The following is a 23,504-nucleotide window of genomic DNA, read 5'->3' on the forward strand; positions in this document are numbered from 1 at the left end:
GTCTGCTGGTGTTGATTTTAGTATTGTGTGGGCTATCTGCTGAGGGGGAGAATGGGACACTATAAAGTGTAGAAGTACGCATTTAGATAAATTCACAATAAATCAATGCCAGATAAACAAAGGACTGGCGAGGATGACAGGTTTAGGAATCACATTGTTCTCCTTTCTGGGAACGGGCTGGTTAATATGGAACCAACTCAGACCTAAACCTAAAGAGGATTCTTGAACGAGGCTGGTCTCATAATTATTTATTTCCCAAGAAGATTATTCACCATTCAGTCAAAGCAAACCATTTCCTGTGTAAGAAGCGATAACAGTTGAAGTCAACCAGCCAGGTCAAAGAATGTCCAGACTTCCAGTGAACACTGAGTCATGGGTTACTAGAAAATGAGGCGTATGCAGCTGCTAGAGCCATTAATAACAACAAGTTTTTTTCCCAGAGAGTGACTGGGAACCATTTCTACAGTATTTTGTTCGCCCTATTTGTTACCGAAAGCATGAACTCACAGCATATTGCTCATTATTTGTCTTATTCACTCAACCATTTTTGTCCACGTAATGATATCAGGTGGGTGGTGACAATGGATCAGGCTGCGTCCGTCCGTCCGATACCTCAGACAACACAGGTCCGATTTTGGCAAAGCTTGGAGGGATGATGCATTTTTGCGCTGTGTTCAAGCATTTAAAAAGTAACACTGATTGGCCTAATGAGAGTGATATAATTAAAGTTTAAAAGTTTAAACTCAAACACAATATCTCAGATACTACTCTAATTTTGACAGACCTTGGAGGGATGATGCCTTTTGACACTGTGTTCTGGCGTTGATTGATTGGCCTGATGGAAGCGCTATTATTAATTTAAAGCTCAAAATTTCACTTTGAAACTTTGAAAGGCCCCAACTTCTACACTATTCAATTGACATAATTGTATCTGAATTTTAACAAACTTGAGCCTGACCTGTAGCCTCTCTATGATGTTGCGGTAGTCCTTGGAGGTGGTCAGGCCGGAGTCTCGTCGGGACGTGTTCTTGGCCGACAGCCTCCAGTTCAGGATGCTTTTCTGCACAACATTATTGGACTTGACAAACAGGTTGTTCACCTGACTGTCCAGGTCCACTGGGATGGCAATGGCTCTGCTCTTAGCTGGGTGGAAGGAAGGATGTAAATGTTTCTATTATATAGTCTGAATATGTGCCAGAATGTCCTAATATGAAAACATCCATGAAAGAAGCTTATTCCAGCAGGAGGTGGGCAGTGTTAGTGTGATATCTTACCCACGTCTGAGAGGACTTTGATGCAGGCCTCCACCGAGGCCTTCTGAAGAGGGTTGAGCCAATTACAGTGGTAAACCCTGAACACCCCCTGCAGCAGCTGGACAAACACCGGCTGGCGAGTCTACAAGACAGAGAAAAAAAGAAAAATAAGGAGTGACACAATGAGAGAGAGGGAGAGAAGGAAAAGAAAACACATACAGTATAGAATAAATAGAGGAGATAAACATGTGAATAAGAATTAAACAACCAGTAAGGTGACTATCAAACTCCCTGACTAGCTCTTGAACCCACATACCCCAATGTGTGCCAGACTTTTCAAGGGTACTATTACACCTAGAGTGGAAGGGTCTACAGCTTCAGGTCCAGTAAGCCAGTTGGTTATGTGCATATTCAGTCCCAACAAAGCATATCAGACCAGTGTTTTAACAGCGGTTACGGATTCATCTCTACCACCACGACCAATGAATTCTATCAGCTGGCCGCAGCCCTTGAGTACAATAAATACCTCAGTTATCTTTCCAAGAATGGCGGCCTGTTATGAGAGACAGAGGGTTGTGACGTCATCATGTATTGGAACACTTCATTAAACAGAATTCTCAGAATGTGCAAAGGGTTACATCAAAATCAGGGATTTCTAACGGAGCCAACTTAAAACACAACACCCATAAAAGGCACAACAGGGTCTAGGGTGATGTGTGCAACACTAAACCACAAATTCACTGTTTGAAAATCTATGGAAGATAGTGGTCACGATGTATAGGGAAAGTAGTGGGCTGCAGGACACCAGTAAACCAAGGTCTTTCAAACTAATAACTAGAGTGCCCATGGTGTGTCAGTGCATCATCTGCGCCACATCCCAGCAAGACCTTGTGCAACACACCCACAGATCTGGGAACAACAGAGTCTGTGTGCTGACTAAGCTATGAAAAAGTGAAAACCCACACAGTGAGGATCGGCTACTTCTTAACAATCACAGTCTGTCGATAAGGAACACACCCAAGGGTTGGGAAACCAAACGTGGGGGAGCGTCACCGCTACTTACATACAAACGGCGAGCCATCTACACAGAGGGAAGAATGTCATATTTACAGCACGTATCTGTGAGGAGGGTTTCTTTCCTTAAGATATCTAAACAATTGTCAAACAAATAAATGAACTATCGATTCAAGATTGTAAATGCCAATTGTGAGACCATTTTGTCGCTGTTGGGAAAACCCATGTGTCTCCAAAATGTCAACTTTTAAGGAAAAGCTTTGTTTTTAGCTTGACCGTCATGTATTTTTGAGTTTATACAATGATTTTGAAAGGTTTTCATCAGAACAAGGGTCAGTGGAGAAAATTGGAGATACATGGTCTTCACGGGACAACAGCAATTTGCTTTAAGGTTTATTATATATAGCTCAAATGCTACGCTACAGTTCACATTACCTGCAGACTGGTGCTCTGGTCAGAGAAGGGAGAGCTGAAGAAACATGTGACGATGCTCATGACTGTCTCCGTTACATAACCCTCCAGCATGGTATCTGCATGCTTCCTGTCACTGGTGTTGTTGCACACCTAGGCAAGGACAGAAAAGGGGTTAGCATGATGCACAGTCACTGGATCACACTTCCCGTTTCTTATGTGGGCGACAGGTAAAAAAATGCTCACCCCACGCTGTGTTGGCATAATCATCCAAACCCATGACATAATATCCACATTTAATTCAAAAGAGCATTCTCTATCTATCGATCCCCCTGTCTTACTGTGAGATGCCGCGGGCAATTTGTCTTACCCTGCAAATGTCCACCAGGAAATTCTCAAACAGCTTCCACATATGGTTGGAGGTGTAGATCTCCTTCATCTCCACCTCCGTGTCCACATAGCAGTGGTTTAGGAAGTTGATATAGGCAATCTTCACCTGGAGAGAATGAGAGCAGAAAGGTGTAGACATACAACACTAATGAAGCCTTTTTATCAATGATGGACAGCATCTTGCTCTCAAACACCCAAACATCAATTTCCAAAACAAGTACCAAAAGTACCAAAACAATTTCAACCATAATTGTGGTGTCTGAAACTATGAACATGCAAGATGTATACATTTGGTGTCATTAGAGAGAGATATTTGTATTGTGATTTAAACGCAGTCTACATGACAAACACTGTAATACAGAAGACAAGAGCTTCTCTGTCTATATAATAGACAGCTTCTTTGTGAGTACACACACACACATACATACACACACACCTACACAGACCCCTCTCTGATCCCTATCAGCTTTCTTCAGTACACAAAACCGCTCATTATCCTTACTTCAGGAATACAGTCTTCGTGGGTGACCACCCGAACAATATCGTCCAGCGGCAGCAGGGAGTTGCACTTGATCTCGGTGTACACATTCTTGCCCTCGGTGCAGACGGCCAGCAGCTCCACCAGGTGGATGTGGTACATCAGAGGGCTGTTTTCATCCATGCGGTCCCGCTCCGAACGCATCATCTGGACCAGCGTCTGGAAGGAGGCTCGATCGTTGTAGAAGACCAGGACATCCTCACCTGAGTTCACCAGCTGAGTGGGGGAGAGTCACAGAGAGAGAGAGCTGTTATCACCAAAACATCTAGTTAGTATTGCAGTGCATCTCTTTCTGTTTGCATTAGTATTACCAGTACATCTCTTTCCATTTGTATCACCAGTATACTGTATTTCTTTGTTTCCATTAGTATCGCCAGTATTTTTTTTCTGTTGCCACTATCATCATAGTACAGTTCTTTCTGTTTCCATTAGTATCATCAGTACACCTCTTGCTTCTACTATTAGTATCCCAATTCCATCTCTTTCTGTTTCCATTAGTATCACTGTATCACTGTCACCTGTTTCTGCTTCTGTTAGCATTACCATTACATCTCTTTCTCCTTTCGTTAGTATTACCAGCACATCTTGTTCTGCTTCTATTAGTATTACCAATACATTTCTTTCTGCTGGCAAAAAGAGCATAAAATGACCCTACAGGTCATGGAGCCCCACCTCAGCCATGACAATGTCCTGACACTTCTTGATAAACTTGTTCTCCGCCTTGACAATGGTCTGCAGGAACTTGAGATACTGGACATGTCGACCGTGGGTCTCAGTACAGTGGACAAAGTGCTGAACCACACGCTCATTGATCTCACTGCATAGCTGGAAGTTATTCATGAAGATATGCTGCATGGTGACTGCCTCCAAGATCTGAGAGAAAGGAAGAGAAGGGACGAGGTCCAGCATATCAGTGTAGACACAAAACGACACCTTCTCATCCATAACGACTAATAGCAAAATGGCATTAATTAAGTCATTGATTGACAAAATAGTAACATAGACTGGATAGATTCTTACAGACACTGAGTGAATTTCAGATGTGTTTTCCCAAAATGGATACACAGTGTTTTTGAAATTAAACTCTAATTATGGGCTTAGAATAGCGGTGAACTGCTGGATTTTTCAGGTTTGATCAATCCCAGGAATATCCTTAGAATACCTACAGTACTTACCCCTGGGTTAAGAAACAGGTTGATATGCTTGTGGAGAAGAGCCTGGTTCTGCTGGTTCCCAGCACAGAAATTCTGCAGGAACTCATGAGCCAGCTTCATGATCTCCTGCATGCGGACATCCTCACCCTAGTGCATATAACACAGCATCATACTTAGGAATGCTTTTCAGAAAAACAAGGTACTTATAAAAAACCTACCACCACTACTACTACTACTATTACTACGAATAATAATAACAATAATACTAATTATAAAAGCAATAAAGATTACAATCTTTATATAGCACTTTTCCAAACAAAAATTCAAAATTGTGTTTTACAAGAGGTAAAAGTGCAAATGTACGAAAGCTAAATGGTGCTTTATAAAATCGTTCTGCTCATTTTGCATGTGATACAATATCTGATTGCACCTTCTCATACGGGATCTGCAGGAGCTCCAGCACCACACTGTGAGCTCCCATGTTCCTCAGCAGCCTCTGCTGCTGTTTCTTGCTCTTCTTCCCCGAGGCTCCCTCCTGAACACACAGCTTACTGAGACGCAGCAGGATCTGAACACACACACAGGAGGAGGATTTTAATTACAGCCAACACAGCATCACAAACAAAATACGATGAAAATACAAATTAGTGTACCTCCTTTACAACCCTGTAGTTGTAACTGCTGGTGCTTTCTGTCTTCTTTTTGTCTGAACCACATGAATCACCCTGTAAACCAACAGAGACCAAGGAAGTTTTGTAGAAATATGAATAATCAGGAAAAATGAGACATAGTGTGTGCTTTGTAGCAGTACCCTGGTGTAGGCTATGTCACAGCATATTCATTTTATAATTATTTTATATATATAACTTTTCTTCTTCACTTGTTTACCAAATGTAGTTTGTTTTTTCTTTTTGTTCAGTGATATGGTACTACCTTATTTTTGTTGTCAGACTCTGAAGGTCCATCCCCATCTATCCCATCTTCTCCTTGCCTCTTGTAGACCCACAGTTCAGATTTCTCCACAATGGAACGCAGTTGGTCCAGATCTGACTTGATCTGCTTGTAGTTGTCCACATCCTGACTGGTCACCAGGAGCTGGACCTGAGGTTAAGAGAATGGGTGGACATTTGCACAAGCTGGAACTTAAACTTAATCTCAGGCATCGTTGATTTTCTTGGTTTCTAGTGTTACACTGAAATGTGTACTTATGATTACAAGCCCATGTTTGTACATGATGAGACATTAAAATGTGTTCCAGCATGTTGGGGCCTACTTGTTTGAAGGCCATGAGGACCTCCTGCCTCTGGCTGAAGTGTCTGAAGAGCAGGTGGAGCGCTCCAGACACCAGGGGAGGGTAGTCATGCATGGTCAGGTGGAGCAGGACCCTTAGGAAGGTACGACCACCGTGATCGTCCAGGTCCAATGGAGTGTTCTCCTCACTGAAAGGAGAGGACCAGAAATTACTTAAACTTAAACTTAACAGCAGCTTGTGAGGCATTGCTTCAAGCCTTTGTTAGGCACTGACTAAAGCTTTGGTGAGACCACCAATGGATTACCTTCCTCCAAAGATCCCCTCAGCCTGCTCCTCAATGTTCTCAAAGTCAAGATTTCCTAGAGGTAGTTAAAGCAATTCTTTGAATGACATTTCATTTATTTTTTCCAACATTTATGTGGGAAAAAATACTTATAGAGCGTCTTCATGCCAGGCATCTGACCTGTCACATTGTTGGTTCCATCCTGACTGGCAGTGTTGTCTGCTTGTGGGTTGCTCTCATCAAACTCACGCTTGAAAATACAGAGCAGGCAGGAGATCCTGTAGTCTAGCCGTACATTCAAAATGAACTGCAGGAAAAGAAAACACAAAGTTACAATACAGACAAAAAGGATAGGTCTTCAGTTTCAAAGATGTATCACTTTCCTCATGACCTACCTGTAGAATCTCAATGATCTTGAGCTTAGTGTCCATGACCATGATGTCTTCTCTCTCTGGCTCAATCTGGGTTTTGACCACATCTCCCTCCGGCTGATGAGTTGGTGTGGTGGGCAGGAAGCCGCCTCCTCGCAGGACGACCTGGGTCATCAGCTCCCCCACTCCATGAATGGACTTCATCACATTACTGCCAGCTACATACAGAGAGAGACCCATAACAACCGCGTTCACATAGAAACTTCACATTACCAATGCTTGTCATGCTCACTGAGTGAGCTACCTAGGTACTTGTAACATATTGTGTGTGATAATTTGACATCTTTATACTTTGGATGTGAAATGCCACAATGAATGAATTATCAGTTATAAACAGCACCAGCACAAAAGTATTTGGACAGATTAAGACTTTGTAGGATCTCTGAAGTTTTGGATGCACTTGTATGAGGATTTAGATGTGATGGTTGGCTAAATGAGAAGTGAACAAAGGTCTGATAATCAATCTCTCTTTATTATCATGCTCCGGCTCTGAGAACTTCAAGATTGGCATGATTAACTTTGACAATTTTTTATCCTTACTAATTTTCCTGTAGAATTCAATAGAAAATTAGCAGGGAAATTAGAAGGGTGGGGGGGAAAAAACCCTGCTAAAATTATTGATGACAATCTTGAAGCCCTGCAGAAGATGTATGATAATTTCACATCGTAAGTAATAAGAGTATGGAGCGAAAACATCTGTCCACATACATCATCAAATAAAGGCCTCCTCTCCTCACTGAAGTACAATAAGCTAAGACTACAGAGTTGGATGTTAACCTTTGTTTTCCTCTTCCTTCTCCATCTTGTTGATAGGGTATATGGTGCTGACATGCACACAGTCCAAAATGTTCAGTAAGATCTTTGTCAGTCGAAGCAGGTCGCTGAAGTTGTAGAAACCAAAGTAGATGAGGTTCCTTGCCAGGTTCACTACCTATAGACAAGAAAGATCACAGCCATGCTTTATAATTTATTTAAACGTATGTGAATTCTTATCTCTTCACGCTATTTCCAAGGAAACGGTACCTCAAAGGTGAGCTTGTTTTTCTCCTTGTCAGAGAAGGGAATGTTTTGTGACACCACCTCTCTCAGGTAGTTCTCCACAAAATCCATGGTGAGGCAGAAACGCTCTTTGATCTCATCTCTGGTGGTTCCATCATTGTCATAGCTAGGAAGATCAGACGAGAATCACATATAAGAGACGCACACTGACATCTTTGGAACTGTAATGCCAGTAAACCAAAAAACATCCCTGAGCAGAACTCACTCATCAATAGCGATCTTTGAGGGAATCTCAGACCAAAGACGGGCATATTTGACGGGTGTGACCTGCTCCTGGGGATCGCGGTCCACGTGCATGTGCAGCATCATGCGGCAGAACGAGGCCCGCAGGTCATATGGCAGGTCCTCATCAGACATACAGCGCAGGATCAGATCCACGTCCAGCTGACCGGAGATCTTATTGATGGCCAGGTACTGGCGGTCCAGACACATCCTGGCAAAGAGGTTCAGCTGGTACCTGTGAGAAAACATCATTTTGTGAGCTTGGAATTATAAGGTTCTATCTGTCTTTTTTATCCAAACTGAATTATCCACATATTCATGATCCTTGAATGCTACTTTATACTTGTGTGGTGTTATTATTCTTTTTTAAAGAGCCTTTTGAGCTTAAATATTAAAAAAGATAGACAGTTTGTAACAGTTTTGCCAGACGGTATCTCAAATCTTTGATGCTCAACTGCACTCCACCCAGACAGAACCTTATAATTCAAAGCTCACAATTTACTATTGGGACTTGATATCTGGGTGTCTTGGATTTTACTGCTGTAGACTTTATTTTGATGAAACACTCCCTTCAGTCTAACATTGAGGAACCAGACTAATCTGATCTTTGAGCTTGTACGCAACAATGTGCATACTTGATATCTAACCCATATTTTCATATGGCCTCAGAACTAATGTGCAAACAATTGAAGACATCTGACCTGTAGTAGCTGACCACCTCCTGGTCCTCCTTCTGGCCCTCCTTGGCATCCTGGGCCAGCTCTCTGATGCTCTTACTGCGGATCTCCTTACAGTTGTCCTTCCAGAACAGCCACACCTCCTCCTCATCCTCTGCCTCCACTGGATTCTCTCCATTTACTGTCGTCTCAATCTCAAACCTCGACAGGACCAGTCTGGTGAACAGCACAAAGAAATGATTTTCATAATGTTCATTTGAGCTGAACAGAAATTCTAAAAATGAAGCAAGGTGAGGCGCTAACTTGGTTTCAATGAGGATGTCAGCATTGGTTGGGTCCAGCACTGCGTTACAGATGAGCTCCTGGGTCACAGGGATGGACTTGTTCATGGACACACACAGATCTGACAGGTAGTCCAGGAACCTGGGGGCGGACAACAAAACATACAACATTCTCTATGGGCACTGGAGAGAGAGCTTAGGGACATACAGTTATTCTGGCTTTGTAGCCTGTATTTGCCTGAATGTATAAAAATCCTATGATGGGTACTACAGAAAGCTGATGCCTAGTTTTGCACCCATGTCCCCTCTACCAATATCATTACTCTTCAAACTGTGAAGGCCCTCTTTATTCAGACTTCTGGATCCGCCTGTTTCCCATGTCATTAACAACACTTGACAGGACTTAAACTCAACAGCAGCACACACTAACTGTCAGCAAATTACCTGCAGTGCCAAGGTCGCACACAAACAGTTCCACTCATACTACTCTGCATAAATTTGAATACATTTACATATATTTACATCGCTTAGGAGCTGTTAGACAAACAAATCTGACCCAGCTGCCCAGAACTCACAGCCCTTCCTTCTATGCCAATTTATGATGGCAGCCAAGGCCTGTCTCTTCCTGTGAGTCTCACCTGGGCTCGCGGTTCTTCCTCACTAGAGTGACAAATGTGTCTATCTCAGCAGCAGTGATATGCTTCTCCAGCAGCTTGCGATTGTTATGGAGCAGAGCGGTTATTGTGTCCTCTGCCAACACGTCGTAGCCTATCTGCTTCTGCATGAAGCGGAACTGCTTTGCTATGTACTCCTGTAAAGGGAAGGAGAGCGAGGATCATCACTGCAAGGATAAGGTCAAAGGTACCTGAAGTTGGAGTGGAGTTATTACGCCCACCCACCTGGTTTTTCCTGTAATCCTGCTGAGAGTGGCGTAACACTCGGTAGCAAAGCCTGCAAATGTGCCTAAAAGGAGCATGGCGCTGGTCTCCGAGCTCTTCCAGTCGCAGCATGGGACCATCTCCACTGTCTGTGAAAGGGGCTTGGAGAAGTTTGAATATCTGCAATGGCAATGGAGAATTTTAACACCCAACTTTGTGGATAACCATGAACTGTAAAAGAGTTCATAAAAAGCCTGAGGTTTAAGGCCTACCTGCTTGAGGATATTCTGTTCTCTCATGAGTTTCTGTCTCTCTCTGTTGGGCTTATTAACCATGATCTCCAGGACGTCCTGCCCGCTGTTGGGGATGTCCACCACAAAGAACACTAGGTCCTCCAGGAGCTTGGTCACAAACCTGGAGAGTATAGAGCCCTAGATGTAAGTCCACACCTATAACTCATAGTTGGAGACTACCTTAAAAACAGGGCATCTCTCTGAGTTTTCCTTCAACTGATTAGATGATTACAACAAAGTACCAAATAACACATAATAATGTAGTATGTAAAGGGCCTGCAGTCGGTACTTCCTTCCCACACATACCTCCTTTCATTTTGTGTGATGGTACCCTTTTCCAGTTTGCCAGCAATGGACGCCAACACTTTACTCGCATCATTAGCAAAGTCTAAATCACGCACTTCTGCTGGCGGCACCGGTACGATGGCAAAAGCCTCTTTATCTTCTTTTACTGCTGATGTTCCGATCTGGAAAAATGAAATTTTACAGTAAGTGTTTAGATAACCTCAGTCACGCTGTACTTCTTGATATAACCATCAACTACTCACCCGTAACATAACAGGCTTCTCTTCCTCTTTGTCAATGGGGTTGTTTGTACTGTGAACCCATGTGTTGGTACACAAGTGCCTTAGCCTCACATAGGAGCTCCTAAAAGTAACAGAAGCAAGCACAAAGACGATAAGCTAAAAAGGCACTGTGGGATGAGACGAGGCAAGGGTGACCAAGTGCGCAGAGAATCTGACCTGTGACAGAGAGGTCACAGGTTTGACCCCTGCAATAGCCAATATGGCCATTAACAGCTGTTTGTCCTATCAAAGTGTCCTTTAGCAAGACACTGAACCAAGACCTGCCCCGCTCATTATAAGTAATTCTGGATAAACAATGTAATGTAATATTATTTATCTTGAAATAATAATAAGTCCAAGTTCACATTAATTTACTGATACACAGAAGAGGTCTTACAAGACAAATGGTGAGGTAAAAATGAAATTCACGCAAATTACAAAATTGCTTAGATCATTTAAATCCTTTCCCATTGGTACATATTTTATCTGTCACAAAGGTTTTAAATGGTCATGTGTGTTTGTACAAAGATAAGATGAAATGCATGTTGGTGTATGCTGCTATCGCTGTCAGCTATCACTGTTATCAACTTAATGCTTAATCAGATTTAACAAAAATATGTAAACAAAGCTCTGTGGGTAGTGAAGAAATTGCTTATAATGGCTTCTCCAGCTAACAGGTATTGCTTTTTGAGGCTTAGCTACTTTAATCCATGAGCAGCCTCAATAGCAACAGGGCTTGGCATGGTCACCGGTAGCTTAGCCAGTAGTGACCAGTACAGTATCATCCCTGCTCTTCCATGAAGTAAAGACTGAGCCAGCCACATCTCCCATGCACAAAGCACCCAAACCCCCTCGTGCGTGTGTGTAAGTCAGTGTGTGTACACCTTTAACACGGACAGCAGACACTGGCCATATTCTTGGCAGGCGTTATGTAACCGCCCACTGACGCTAACAGGCTTACCTTTGTGTACAGGTTCTCTCAGGCATTAATTAGTCTCATGGCTAGAGTTTGTCTATGTCCCTGAGATGCAGGGTTATTTCAGGTAGGGGGGGGAGGCGCTAGCAATAGTAGCCTGCAGCATGCAGGCACGCACCTGACGACGTGACACAATGGAGGCTTTGACACAAGGGGGAGAGGCTGCTCTTATCTGATGGTGTGGTGACAGGGACAAACACACAATTGTAATTTTAGCCCTACACATGCCCTCTCATACGATACTGTCAACATGAAGAAAAGACGGAACAAAACAGAGCCTCGATATAGATGCATAGTTAGTTCAAATATAGATGCACACTGGCATGCCATAAGCACACTCTGACAAAGCACCCACTTTCATCCACATAAGGACAATCTTTCGTTGACAAAATATTATATAACGTTTTACACTTAATATGCAACTAAAACGAGTTTTATGCCACATTTGCTGTTGTCAAAATATTTCGCTACATCAAATCTGTATGTCAGCATGACTGTCATTTTCAACTAACTTGGCAGTAAAGAGCAGATGACCTGAGGAGAAATGTATCTCCCAGATGATGTCTCTGTATGGAGGCGTATATGCAGTGTTTATGCAACATCTGGCATGTGGTTTTAGCTTGGGGATATGACAGGGTCCTCCTTACATGGCATGTTGCAATGTTTTTCCCCTGTGCCTACTATCCATGCGTACTTTCAGTCTGATTACCATGGTTTCCTGTTTCAAGCCATAATGGGACTTTCCTGGCTCCCCTTGGCTGGTATCATACCATCTAATGGTGACCAGACGATATGAGCCACACACATACACACACACACACACACACACACATACACACACACACACACACACACACACACACACACACACACACACACACACGCATCATACATTGACAAACAAACAAACAAACACAGAAAATACAGTGAGAAAAGAAAAAAAAAAACCCGAAAGCCTAAATGAAATTTTTTTTTAGAATAATTGAAAGCACATGACAAGCTAGCTTTATAGGGACTTTCCATTTTAGTGAGATGATGTTTTAGGAAAAATGACAAAACTGAATCCATACTATTGTATGAAGTCTGCATCAAAGCTAAAAATCAAATAATATATGAAAATGAATATGTGAGCATCTGCCCAATGAAAATGTCCAGCAATAACACCTGCTAGGTGCTTCTTCTCCCAGCTGAGAGCCAGTGTCAATCAAACAGCAGTCTCGGCAACAATCTCCCATTTGAATGTCCATAAGTGTCAATAAGTGACCAGAACCAACGGGCCTTTGCTTACAGCTCCCAACCCAAGCAAGCCCTCATTACCCGATTTCCCACTGTTGTTCCCAATATTCCCATAACTCTTCACATTAAAGGGCTTTGAGGTGAATGTCCACTGCCCTTACAGTGTGTTTTGTCCCGTTTTAAAATGACCGTTTTTTTACTAAAACTCTTGACATCAGACATTGACATCACTCCTTGTTGACAAGGTTGATAAAAACTTGCTGATGATGGGATGATTCATGTTCGTCATTCGAAATATTTCACCCAACATTCCCCACAACCCTGATGTGATTTTTTGTCACTGACGAGCAGAGAGCTGCTTCTCCTTGAGACAGTTTGCTATTTGACCTTTATATGTACATATCAGGCCTTAGCTGCGCATATCGCAGGTCTTGGGGGTGTTTGTTAGCTGATGGTCCTGATATTTGGCAGCCTTGGATGTGTTCACAATCTTGCTGTCAGAGGCTCACAGGCTTCAGGCCTATCCAAAAAAGCGGCAAACAACAAGCCAAATTCTTTTCATTCTCTGCAGCAGGTAGATGGGCCGTGGGGTGGAGATACACGTTTTGTTTCCTCATATGTCCTTAAGTCGTGTCAACCTCTGTGAGATATTTGAATCCCACAAGAATGTGGCAGCTTCACATGACACATTCCAGGCATGTGTGAGTATGTGTGCGTGTATGTAGTAGTTCATGTCATGCTATTACTGTAGTTCACATGTTGTCCTCTAAAGGTAAGATTGCCGTCATACCTGGGCACCATGGAGTCCCCCCCTCTCAGGGTGGTAGGGTCCAGCTCAAAGATGGAGGAGATGTCCATGCCGTCAGGAACAGGCACCAGGGTGTACATGACTTTCTCCTGGGGGGCCCGCAGACGAGCTCGCAGCGCTTCGTGATCGGCATCCAGCTAGAACAAAAGATACAGTGGGAGGGGAGCGCCCCATTGGCCACAAACTGCAGTGAAGTATATAGAAACAAAGTAAACGGAAACCACTGACAAAATACACCAGTGGTTCTAAACCATGTGTCATTGAGGCCCAGTATATGCAGGTTTTCATTTTAACCAATCATTATAGCAGCTGACTTCACTTAGTTGCTTCTCTGTGGTTGAAGTTGTGCAAATCATTGAAATCAGCTGCAATACTGACTAGGGACTGTTGGGCCTCGATGGCACATGGTTGAGAGCCACTGAAATACACCACATCCCCATTAGGCACAACAACCTCAGTAATACTTTATACAACATTGCCATCTATTGGTGGTTTCCAATGGGACATGCATCAGCTGGATGATGGCATGATGACACCCTGTGGTAATCTACTGTTACTACACCGCTACTTCTCAGACAAATCTAGTGAGAGTATCTTTTTTTTTTTTTAATAAGGCACGTGCAACTCAAATGAAAAGTGGTCTTTATGATAAAGGATGCTTATCTTAAGACCAGAAGGAGAAACTGGACAGAATAGACAGCGGCAAAGATTGTATGACCCAGGTGCAGACATGACAAATTAAGTCTTTTTGCTAGGTTTAATAAGGTCAGCTTTCATGCAATTTGCAGAACTGTAGCCAAGTCAAGATAGTATTTGACAGTACCTGGAAATTAAAGGGTGTAAAGTCCACCACCTAGAGGAGAAAGCAAAGACCCAGCACAGAATTGAACAGATTAGATCAATAGCAGCGGGGCAAATAGGGTGACACTGCTAAGCACACGGGGGGATGGAGCTCAGGTTGACTTACCGAGGATCGCTGCTCAGCGCTCTCCTCCTCAAAGTCTGGATTCACCTGGGAAAGACACCCGCATGTAAAATAGCTTCTCTACTACATCATTAATTGGACGCGGGATGATTTCACATTGTGTTCACCCCACTGTGCATAACTTAATCTGTCTACAGCAGATGGCTCCAGGCAGATTTTAACTGGACTTAATGCATGCATATAAAAACCCATGAACAGTACACATGGGTATAGAACTGCAACAGTGTGAGAAAAGGAGGGGAAGAGGGCCACACACACCTCACCCACCTCAGCAGCCAGGTAGCACCCTGTGGCCAAGTGTTTGAACCTGAACAGGCTGTTCCAGTAGCCTGCCCCTCCCCTACACGGGTCATGGTGGACCACCTGGAAATGACAACAGACATAGAAAGGATGGCTTGAATACATACATTTTGAGAAACACAGAGTCATCAGCAAGAGCCGCACACCAAAAAAGCAAATTAGGAAACCTTAACAACATGTTGTGCTCACCTCTACTTCCCAGAGTGCTTTGCTGCTGGTGGCAGAGGTGGCAGACTGGCGGCCTGTTGTCCTCAGAAAAACATACTGCTTCTTCCTGTGGTCGTCACAAGTGAGGAACTTCTCCTGCTCTGCATGGAACAACCGCACTACATCACCCTGCCATTACACACACACACATGCACACACACACACACATACACAGTGTATCATCAGTAGAAAGTAAAGACAATGAAATATTTTTATTGTCATTTTTATTCTCTCTCCTTTGATTGTGTTTGATTGTTTTATATCTTGTACAATGTGTTTTTCATGTTTTTCTACATTTTACTATAAATGCTTTACTATTCTACAGTTTTATGTGTTTTTATTTTTCTATTATCCTACTGTGAAGCATTTTGCAACCACAGTTTAGGTACTATATAAATAAAGTGAATTACTATACGTTGATTTCATACATAGACTTAAGGGTACCTACCCCTTTTAGTATGGTTTCCTTGTTGTCACTCCATTTCATGAATAGAACAACTTTCCAGCTGGTGTTGCAGTTTACAGAATTCACCTGAAAGGCAGAGGAGAAGTCTATTAATAGAGCATGCAGAGAGAAAATGTAAATGATGTGACTTATCTGTAAGTTTTATGTCCAGTATCAGCAAAACCAACAAGCTTCTCTTAAAGTCCTACTGTGTGGCCGTATGCACAGGCTGGCTGATAGAGGTTATTATGGCCTCTAAGTTTGTAAGTCATTTGTCTTTATGGTGATGAAACTTTTTAGAGGAGGACAATTATTGCTGGTATGAACTGTTTTATATTAGTAGATGGATCGGTCAGCAAGCCAAGTCAGTTTGGCTATTCACAAAATTATCACCATGAGTCATTACTACTGCCTGTTTAGACTGCTTAAGATCTGGATGAATCCCAACCAGCCTTGGCATTCTGTAGAGATTGCATTATCCTTATCTAAGGTGTCAAACCTTTCTTTGATAAGCAATAAAATGATAATATTATTCCACATGGGGCTCCTTTACTCCAAATGAATTCTCTGTATGCTATCAAGTAAACAGGATCCAAGGAGTATTTTAGGATCTAAAGAATATTATTCCATTCCAAGGTTGCTCCTGTATTTTTATTTTCTGGTTTTAGCATCGAAGAGACTGACTATGTGAGGTTATGTGTGTACATGTATATCAATATGTGTATACATCTATGCAAGCTCTTTCTTTGCAGCTCTATATATGCACATGTACTTTATTTTTTTTATGCATTTATGCATGTGTACTTTATACATTAAATGGATAGCCTTTCTGGTCCATCATGAAGCAGAAGTCTTTTGAGTCTGCCAAAGAAGGATTTGCCTCAGTGTTTTGGTTGTTGAGATTTTACCTTGTGCAAGTCAAAGTGACATTTACAATTACTACTACAAATGCTAACAATTTAGTGCTGTAAGCTATATATTTTTTTTTTGTGGGAAAAAAACATCATACAGTGAGTAAAATAAGCTGTGAATTATGCTTTATCCACAGTGTCTACGATACTGTATGGTGTTTACCAGTTTCCTTGTGTTTGTCAGAATCTGTAAAATACTGGAAGCTTAGCCCGAATTTTCAGAATCCAGTTTGAAGAAGTGAAAGTGGAACCTGTCTCACGTAGCATTTACTCTACAGCTGTATGTAAAGCAACCGGCGCAGATGAAGTGTTCATGTACCTCATTGCATCCTGGGTTGTCAACTAGCTGGTGGCTGCTGGCATGCAGGGGCTGCCCAGCGTTCACAGGGTTAAGGACCACTTTATCTCCAATCACCACCTGGAGAAACAACATAAATACACCGGATATATTACATTCAAATGATTATGTGTTTACGCACACACAAACACAGACACACACGCACACATAGAGTAAGTCTGCCAGAGTGTGCATCTCTCCACATTGGCCCCAGGGGAACTGTTGCCGTTACAGACAGGAACTGATACATTAGTGCAGTTTTGTCCTTCAAGATAAACATCTTTAAATACAGACTCGGCGGCTGGCACTCGTCCAGCTTGGGGCGATAGAACATCTTGGGACTGGAACATCGAGATGAAATCCTGCTGCTCTGAAGGAGACTTTGTGGGACTGAACTTAATTTAAATTTCTGTCCATAGCCGTGTGACTTCACAGCATATCAGCAAGTGTTCAAATGTTCCAAATCTTAAAGTCTGGTGATTACGATACAGATGTGTTAGGTTGGCAGATTTGATTACATCGGATCATGCTAGCCACCCAATAAGCACTAGGGGGCATACTGGACCATGTCCTGTGTGAAGAGAATTGGATTAGACGGAGAGTGTCACTAACTAGCCCTGACCCTGGGCATCACTCACTATACCGACTATAATTGTGTACCATTACATTTTCTTCATCAAGTCTTCATAATGTTGGCTTAACTAGTCTACTCCACAGCACATAAATGAATATGTGTTGGCATAAGCAGCAAGAATCAATAGAAAAGCTTTGGTCTAATCATCACCAGGTAAGGTTAGGTAATAGTTAAGTTAGGTTGGGAGTGCCTGGAAATTGCAATGGGTGGGGAGTACGGACTGGAGACTGAGTTCTGAAGGCCAGAAATCTCAGCGCCTGGCAAAGCGATCATTGAGTCATTGGTATTGATCAACAACCCTATCAACACCCCATAAATATATTATGGGCATTTCGTATTGGTCTACAGATGTGTTATTTCATAACATGGCCACAGTAAAACTCTTACTCCTCCCTTAGCTCTGGCTGGATATTTGTCTTTACCCAGTGCTGCAAAAACTTGCTGCATTAGTCCTTAAGTTTCCATAAATGGCTTGTTAGCATTCCTCATTAAACCAAGGAGAGCAAGCTCGACCCTAACCCTAACTAAAATTCAAAATGTCAAGGTATCCCTTAGGGTGCGTTCACACCAAACATGTTTGTGTGAGTGGTTTATTGGAACCCTTTAGTTTGGTTCGTTTGGGCCGATGAGAAAAATGTGTTGCAGTGTGTTGCAGTGTAGTTTGTAAGAAGTGAGAATGTAATCTGAACCAACTACAGGGAACAGTCCCAAAACGTGCACTTTTAATGAGACGGATGGTGACATCTGATGGCAGCAGTTCCTCATGCTTGGAAAGCCTAGCATAACAAAATGAAGCAAAGGCAAACCACTGTTTCTTCACGTGTTTTCAACTGGTATGAGGATCAGAGAAGGCAATTACGCCAAAGAGCGCAGACATGTGACTTTTGTTTACTAGTCCTGATTCACTTGTAATTGAGCAGTGTGAACCTAAACAAACCCAATGCAAAAATGCAACAAAGTGGGGCGTCCCGGTGACGCGTACCATGTAAATGTGACGTTCTGGGTTCACATCTGGCCCAGGACCTTTATCGCATGTCATCCCTCTCTCTCTCCCAGTCTTTCATGTGTCTCTCTACTTTGAACTACCTAATGAAAATGTAACAAAGTAAACTTTTCCACTATGGCTCGGACCAAAGCAAACAAACTGTAGGTGTGATCGCACCCATAGTATCTCCTATTAACTGCAACTGACTTTGACCCCACAGCCAGCTCAGGGCCCTCTACCCACACTGTCTCCCAGGGACCGCAGCTTGTAGAAGGGCTGGATGTAGAACCAAGACCCCTCGTTGCCAGCTGAGTCCAGAGTCACCCTCATGGCATTCTTCTCCAACAGCGCAGGTAGACGCTTGTTCACCGTCAGGTACTTATTGCTTTTCAAGTGCAACAACTGTTGGCAAAACCAGAAACATAGTTGCATGGTTACAAGAAACATAGTTACAAACAATGACATAATGCAGCCAAATGACAACATAAGCTAAATATACTATATTCAATAATTGCTGAAATGTCTGCATAGAATGTTTTATATATTTATTTTTATATGTAGTAAAGCTATACCTTTATATGTAAAGGTATGCAAATATTTTGTTTTATTGTAATATGATGGAGGAAAGTATTACATTAGTTAGAAGGCACATAAAGACGTAAATATGTCAAAGACTGGCACAACAGGACTCAAGGGAATGATGCACTTGAAACTATGCATCTCCCACTGTTTTCTGGCTTGATTTCTCCTCTAAATTATTGGAGTACTTTAAATCTCTTGTCCATACATGCTTCTCATGACCTCTGTTGCAGCTCAGTTTCACCCGCTTAATCAACTGTTCCCAGACCTGCCAAAAATAATATATTACTAACTAATACCTTAAGACTGGCATCACACAGTAGAAGCTCCACATAGTTCTGAGACACACAGCTGGCACTTAATCCTACAAAGTAATATATGGTCTTAGAATTAGTGAATGCCCAATGCACAGCAGAGTGGACCTGATGAAACTCTGAGTTCGCTTCTCTGTATTAGTTGGTGACACGTTTACGATATAATAAAGAGCCTGTTTACAGACTTCTGGTGTGGGCTGGATTATTCACATATTTTGGGCAATATATGGTCTTGTTTTCCCACCCATAAAATGACACACTTCTATTTAATCCACTTTGTTTTCTCTGTAATATCTCTGTAATATCTCTGTGAATATTTCAAGAATAATGTGGCAAAGATAGACCACCCTTAAAAGATGACCACTAAAAACTTTCCCGAAATCTGTCATGCATTTCCCATGGCAAACCAGGATCCCATTAGTTAAATTATTACTGCAATGACTATGCAATGATTCATGGCCACTGAGACACCCTATATGCAGTTACCCCCTTGTGACCGTCACAGAGCGGCCCGCATGACCATTCTTGGTCGTTTCAGAAGCCACATAATCTCATGTCTGTGTGCAAACCATTCCTGGTCAAATGAGCAAAGAATGATAAGGCTCTTATAACAGACTGCCTTGTAGAAGAGCTTTGTTCTGTAACTATTATTTAAAACTCGCCGCTGATGAAACATCCATAGCTAACTTTATCAAACAGACAGCGTCATATGGTGCCAGATATGGCCACAGCTCTGCTGACCTAGATAGCTTATCGCTTAGGTTCCTCCTTCCCATACCTGAATGACATTTCCATACTGGATGACCGATCCCAGCAGCTTACGGTTTTCGGACTCATTCTGCTTCTTCTCCAAATCAGCAGCATGCTAAAACATGGAGCAGGAGACACAGATGCTCAAGAATACACTCAACCATTAGAGTACAGTCGTCTTCATAAAATACTGGTTTTGCAATGTGAACAGATTTCCTATTCCTACACAACAGAGATTGTAGCTCTGTGCAACCAATACACTAATCTTGGTTTCACCACAACAAAAGTCAAAGAGCCACCAAACTAAGGTGAGGAAGACACTTACATGGAGTTTATTGAGGAGGACTGTGTCAGTGGTGCTGTTGCCTCCCGGTTTCGCCGCCTTCCAGAACTGTTTCTGTGCTGAGTATCTGTTCATAGGACACAGTTTGAAAAGGCAGTCTGGGGAACAAAAAGAAGGAGAGAGAAAGGTGAGGAGCCAAACCTCAGTATTCAATAATAGTGCTTGCCTCCACAGTAACCTGCACCACATAGAGGTCCTGCTTAAAGGAATGCAGCACGTTTTTGGGAGATTGGTCCGTTGGCCCAAACATAGACACCAAAGTCATCTATGTGTCCCTGGTAGATCATTCACTTCAGCACTCCACGCCAACTCTTTAGCATCCACTATGTTGAGTGATAGTAGACCAGTACAGCCCACACTGACCGGGTCTCTGCAGCCACGGCTTTACCCAAATTCTGGTTTCGTGTTTGTATATTTTGCAGACAGTGCATATTAATCCATGTTGCATTAATGTGCATATTAATACATATTGATTAATGTTGGATCACGCAATTTCCCACGAGATTAGAGGGCCCGATGTCACTGATGTTTCAGGAGTCAGCAGGATAATCTCAGTTATTTTGTAAGTGCATGATACCCCATCCTTGCCTAATCGTCTAGTTCCCAGCCTAACACATTTTTATTACTAAAAGGTCAGCCTTCTTACTTTGGATCAGGGGTGGAATTTGAAATTACTAGTTGCCCGGTATAAATAATGAAATATAGACCGATCACGCTCTCAAGTTACATACATGCAAAAAAATCACAAGTTTGTGTAAATTTCATATTTTATTATTACTAGATCAGTATAAGTAATGTAATGTCTAAGTTTAACAGTTCAGCTACTTCCATCTGCTACTACAGATGAGTCACTTCCATCTACAGATGGGTCAATCTCCCTACAACTTGGTGTATTCCTTTAATACTTTGGGGAAACACACCCCGTCATAAAAGTAGCCAAGGAGAAAAAGTGATGAATTGAATGGTGAAATTGTGACTCTAAAGAGAGTAAAGATAATCCATGCAACAAGATGTTTTAATTCTCTCTAGTTATTAGATTAATCTGGTCAGACTGAGTGACTGGTACAAGAAGGATGTGATCATGCATTGACCGCTGTGTGTTTCGCGCTCCATCCTCATCCTATTCCATGGCTTCATGTATACATGCTATCTGCTAGCTACTACAGGGGACCTGGTAAGCTGTAACTGTGGTATAAATAGCCACACTGGCAGGCTCTGTTGGAAATGCGGCCAACTCGACTGTGTCCAGGGATTAGCCGTCATAGGGCGCTGGGTGGAAGAGAAGGATGGATAAGCGGCACAGGAGGAGGAGAGGAGGAAAGGAAGGGAGGAGGCCAGGGACCCCTTACGGAGAAAATGGGGCAGTGGGAGAGCAGGGATGCATCTATGTGACAGAGATCAGCAAATGGGTTTAGGGTTTAGGGAGAGAAGGAGAAAAGAAACTAGGATGAATGTGTATTGTAGTGGGACTGGGTGTTTTGTCAAAGGTAATCATACAAAACTTGACAAAACTGACAGGTGAAGTGATGAGGGGATTATGTTAGTTAATTTATGTGAAGATGATAAGGAATACAGGCATGCATATTGAACAATAATACATTATATTTTCAGTTATTCACACAATTTAACATAAAGATGAAAACAAACAAACGTCCAGACATATTTTCATGGTTTACAAATGGTACCACAGGAAAGGGAAATGTTCCCTTTGATTAACGTCAACTATATATTTACACATCCAATCTCAATGCCATGTAGCCAATAGCTAATCCTGTGGTGCATCCTCACAGACGCATCAACAGACTGTCAGCACTGACCAACACACAAAGTCCAGCTGTTATTGAGGTGCTCCGTACCGAGCACCTAAAAACCTATTAGGCGTCTTTGACTTGTTCTAGCTGAGTGTTTATTACTAATGAGGCCCTGCGTTGTTCACGGCATGCACTGTGGAAGAAACTCTTATACTAACGAGCTAGTTGTGCAAGAATGGAACGCCTGTCATTACATCATTGGTACAGGTGAAACTATATAGCAATAAACAATCAAATGAACCATCAAAGGAAGATAAGATTAAGAGAGATATTTTGACAAACCCAGTTTGAAGTCATTGTTAGCAGCAAGAGGCCTAGCCACAGAGCTCGCCGTTACAACCGTCAGCTAACTCTGGAGTCAATATTTTCTGCGGGTCCAAGTACTACTGTATGTAAGAAACAAATTATATATAGGTCCAAATCGCCGAACTTATCCTTTAATGGATTTCAGTCAGACAACTCCAACAACTTATGGCATCTAGGCTCTGATCGTCCCCCCTGGGGGAAACCTAGAAATAAGAGCCTACAGGTGGATGCTGGGGTGGAGGTGAGCAGCAGCAATAACTGAGCAGCGGTGATCGGCAATATGAGCAGCGTAGCGTCGGCATAGACAACGCTAGCGAGAGTGAGCAAGTGCATTTTGCAGCTTAAATAGACGGCCTTATAGAGAGGGGCGCTGGATATGAGTTGCAAAGAGTAGTGTGTATCGTGTCAGCAGCGTGACTCAAGTCTGCCTGAACTAGCTTCGCTTTTTAGGTTCTCAAATTCTTTTACCATCTAAAGATTAGGATGCTGTGTGAAGGAATGCAATTCACATTGTCAAATATTTTCTGTCATCATCAGAGGATTTGTGTCAACAGGTCAAACATTTCAAATACCACCCATTCTTCTCCCATTTCACCAAGAAGTGACTGTACCATTACAGGTGTCACACTTTCCAGTTCCACAGTGGGATTACTGATTTCTGCTAGAGCAATCTACATACATTCAAGCTCTGCTAGAGCAATCAACCTGCACGCACACACACACACACACACACACACACACAGACACACACAGACACACACAGACACACACAGACACAATAAGGCAATTACCATTTCATGTCATAGTATCAGCCTCTCAGAGATCAGAGAGGAAGAAGCAAAGTTTAAAATGTTGTGCTAAAGCTCCCTGGAAAC

General features: G+C 42.5%; 1 protein-coding gene across 1 annotated transcript in view; it reads right to left on the reverse strand.

Annotated features, from left to right (window-relative positions):
* itpr1b (inositol 1,4,5-trisphosphate receptor, type 1b) overlaps positions 1 to 23,504 on the reverse strand; it is an 87,110-nt gene that overhangs the window by 52,527 nt on the left and 11,079 nt on the right. The window contains exons 3-35 of the mRNA XM_078283845.1: positions 20,495 to 20,610; positions 20,198 to 20,284; positions 18,770 to 18,928; positions 16,890 to 16,988; positions 15,663 to 15,746; positions 15,197 to 15,343; positions 14,975 to 15,070; positions 14,690 to 14,734; positions 13,705 to 13,859; positions 10,685 to 10,784; positions 10,443 to 10,603; positions 10,116 to 10,257; positions 9,865 to 10,023; positions 9,604 to 9,776; positions 8,988 to 9,107; positions 8,709 to 8,900; positions 7,991 to 8,242; positions 7,750 to 7,891; positions 7,504 to 7,657; positions 6,691 to 6,884; positions 6,476 to 6,602; positions 6,317 to 6,371; positions 6,034 to 6,199; positions 5,694 to 5,861; positions 5,414 to 5,458; positions 5,191 to 5,328; positions 4,782 to 4,907; positions 4,279 to 4,479; positions 3,571 to 3,822; positions 3,049 to 3,174; positions 2,703 to 2,831; positions 1,275 to 1,395; positions 959 to 1,143 (exon numbers count right to left, since the gene is read on the reverse strand). Of these exons, the coding sequence (XP_078139971.1) occupies positions 959 to 1,143; positions 1,275 to 1,395; positions 2,703 to 2,831; positions 3,049 to 3,174; positions 3,571 to 3,822; positions 4,279 to 4,479; positions 4,782 to 4,907; positions 5,191 to 5,328; positions 5,414 to 5,458; positions 5,694 to 5,861; positions 6,034 to 6,199; positions 6,317 to 6,371; positions 6,476 to 6,602; positions 6,691 to 6,884; positions 7,504 to 7,657; positions 7,750 to 7,891; positions 7,991 to 8,242; positions 8,709 to 8,900; positions 8,988 to 9,107; positions 9,604 to 9,776; positions 9,865 to 10,023; positions 10,116 to 10,257; positions 10,443 to 10,603; positions 10,685 to 10,784; positions 13,705 to 13,859; positions 14,690 to 14,734; positions 14,975 to 15,070; positions 15,197 to 15,343; positions 15,663 to 15,746; positions 16,890 to 16,988; positions 18,770 to 18,928; positions 20,198 to 20,284; positions 20,495 to 20,610 (4,616 nt within the window). The remainder of the gene's footprint in view (positions 1 to 958; positions 1,144 to 1,274; positions 1,396 to 2,702; positions 2,832 to 3,048; positions 3,175 to 3,570; positions 3,823 to 4,278; positions 4,480 to 4,781; positions 4,908 to 5,190; positions 5,329 to 5,413; positions 5,459 to 5,693; positions 5,862 to 6,033; positions 6,200 to 6,316; positions 6,372 to 6,475; positions 6,603 to 6,690; positions 6,885 to 7,503; positions 7,658 to 7,749; positions 7,892 to 7,990; positions 8,243 to 8,708; positions 8,901 to 8,987; positions 9,108 to 9,603; positions 9,777 to 9,864; positions 10,024 to 10,115; positions 10,258 to 10,442; positions 10,604 to 10,684; positions 10,785 to 13,704; positions 13,860 to 14,689; positions 14,735 to 14,974; positions 15,071 to 15,196; positions 15,344 to 15,662; positions 15,747 to 16,889; positions 16,989 to 18,769; positions 18,929 to 20,197; positions 20,285 to 20,494; positions 20,611 to 23,504) is intronic.

Source organism: Centroberyx gerrardi, chromosome 5, assembly GCF_048128805.1.
Source record: "Centroberyx gerrardi isolate f3 chromosome 5, fCenGer3.hap1.cur.20231027, whole genome shotgun sequence".
Lineage (NCBI taxonomy): Eukaryota > Metazoa > Chordata > Actinopteri > Beryciformes > Berycidae > Centroberyx > Centroberyx gerrardi.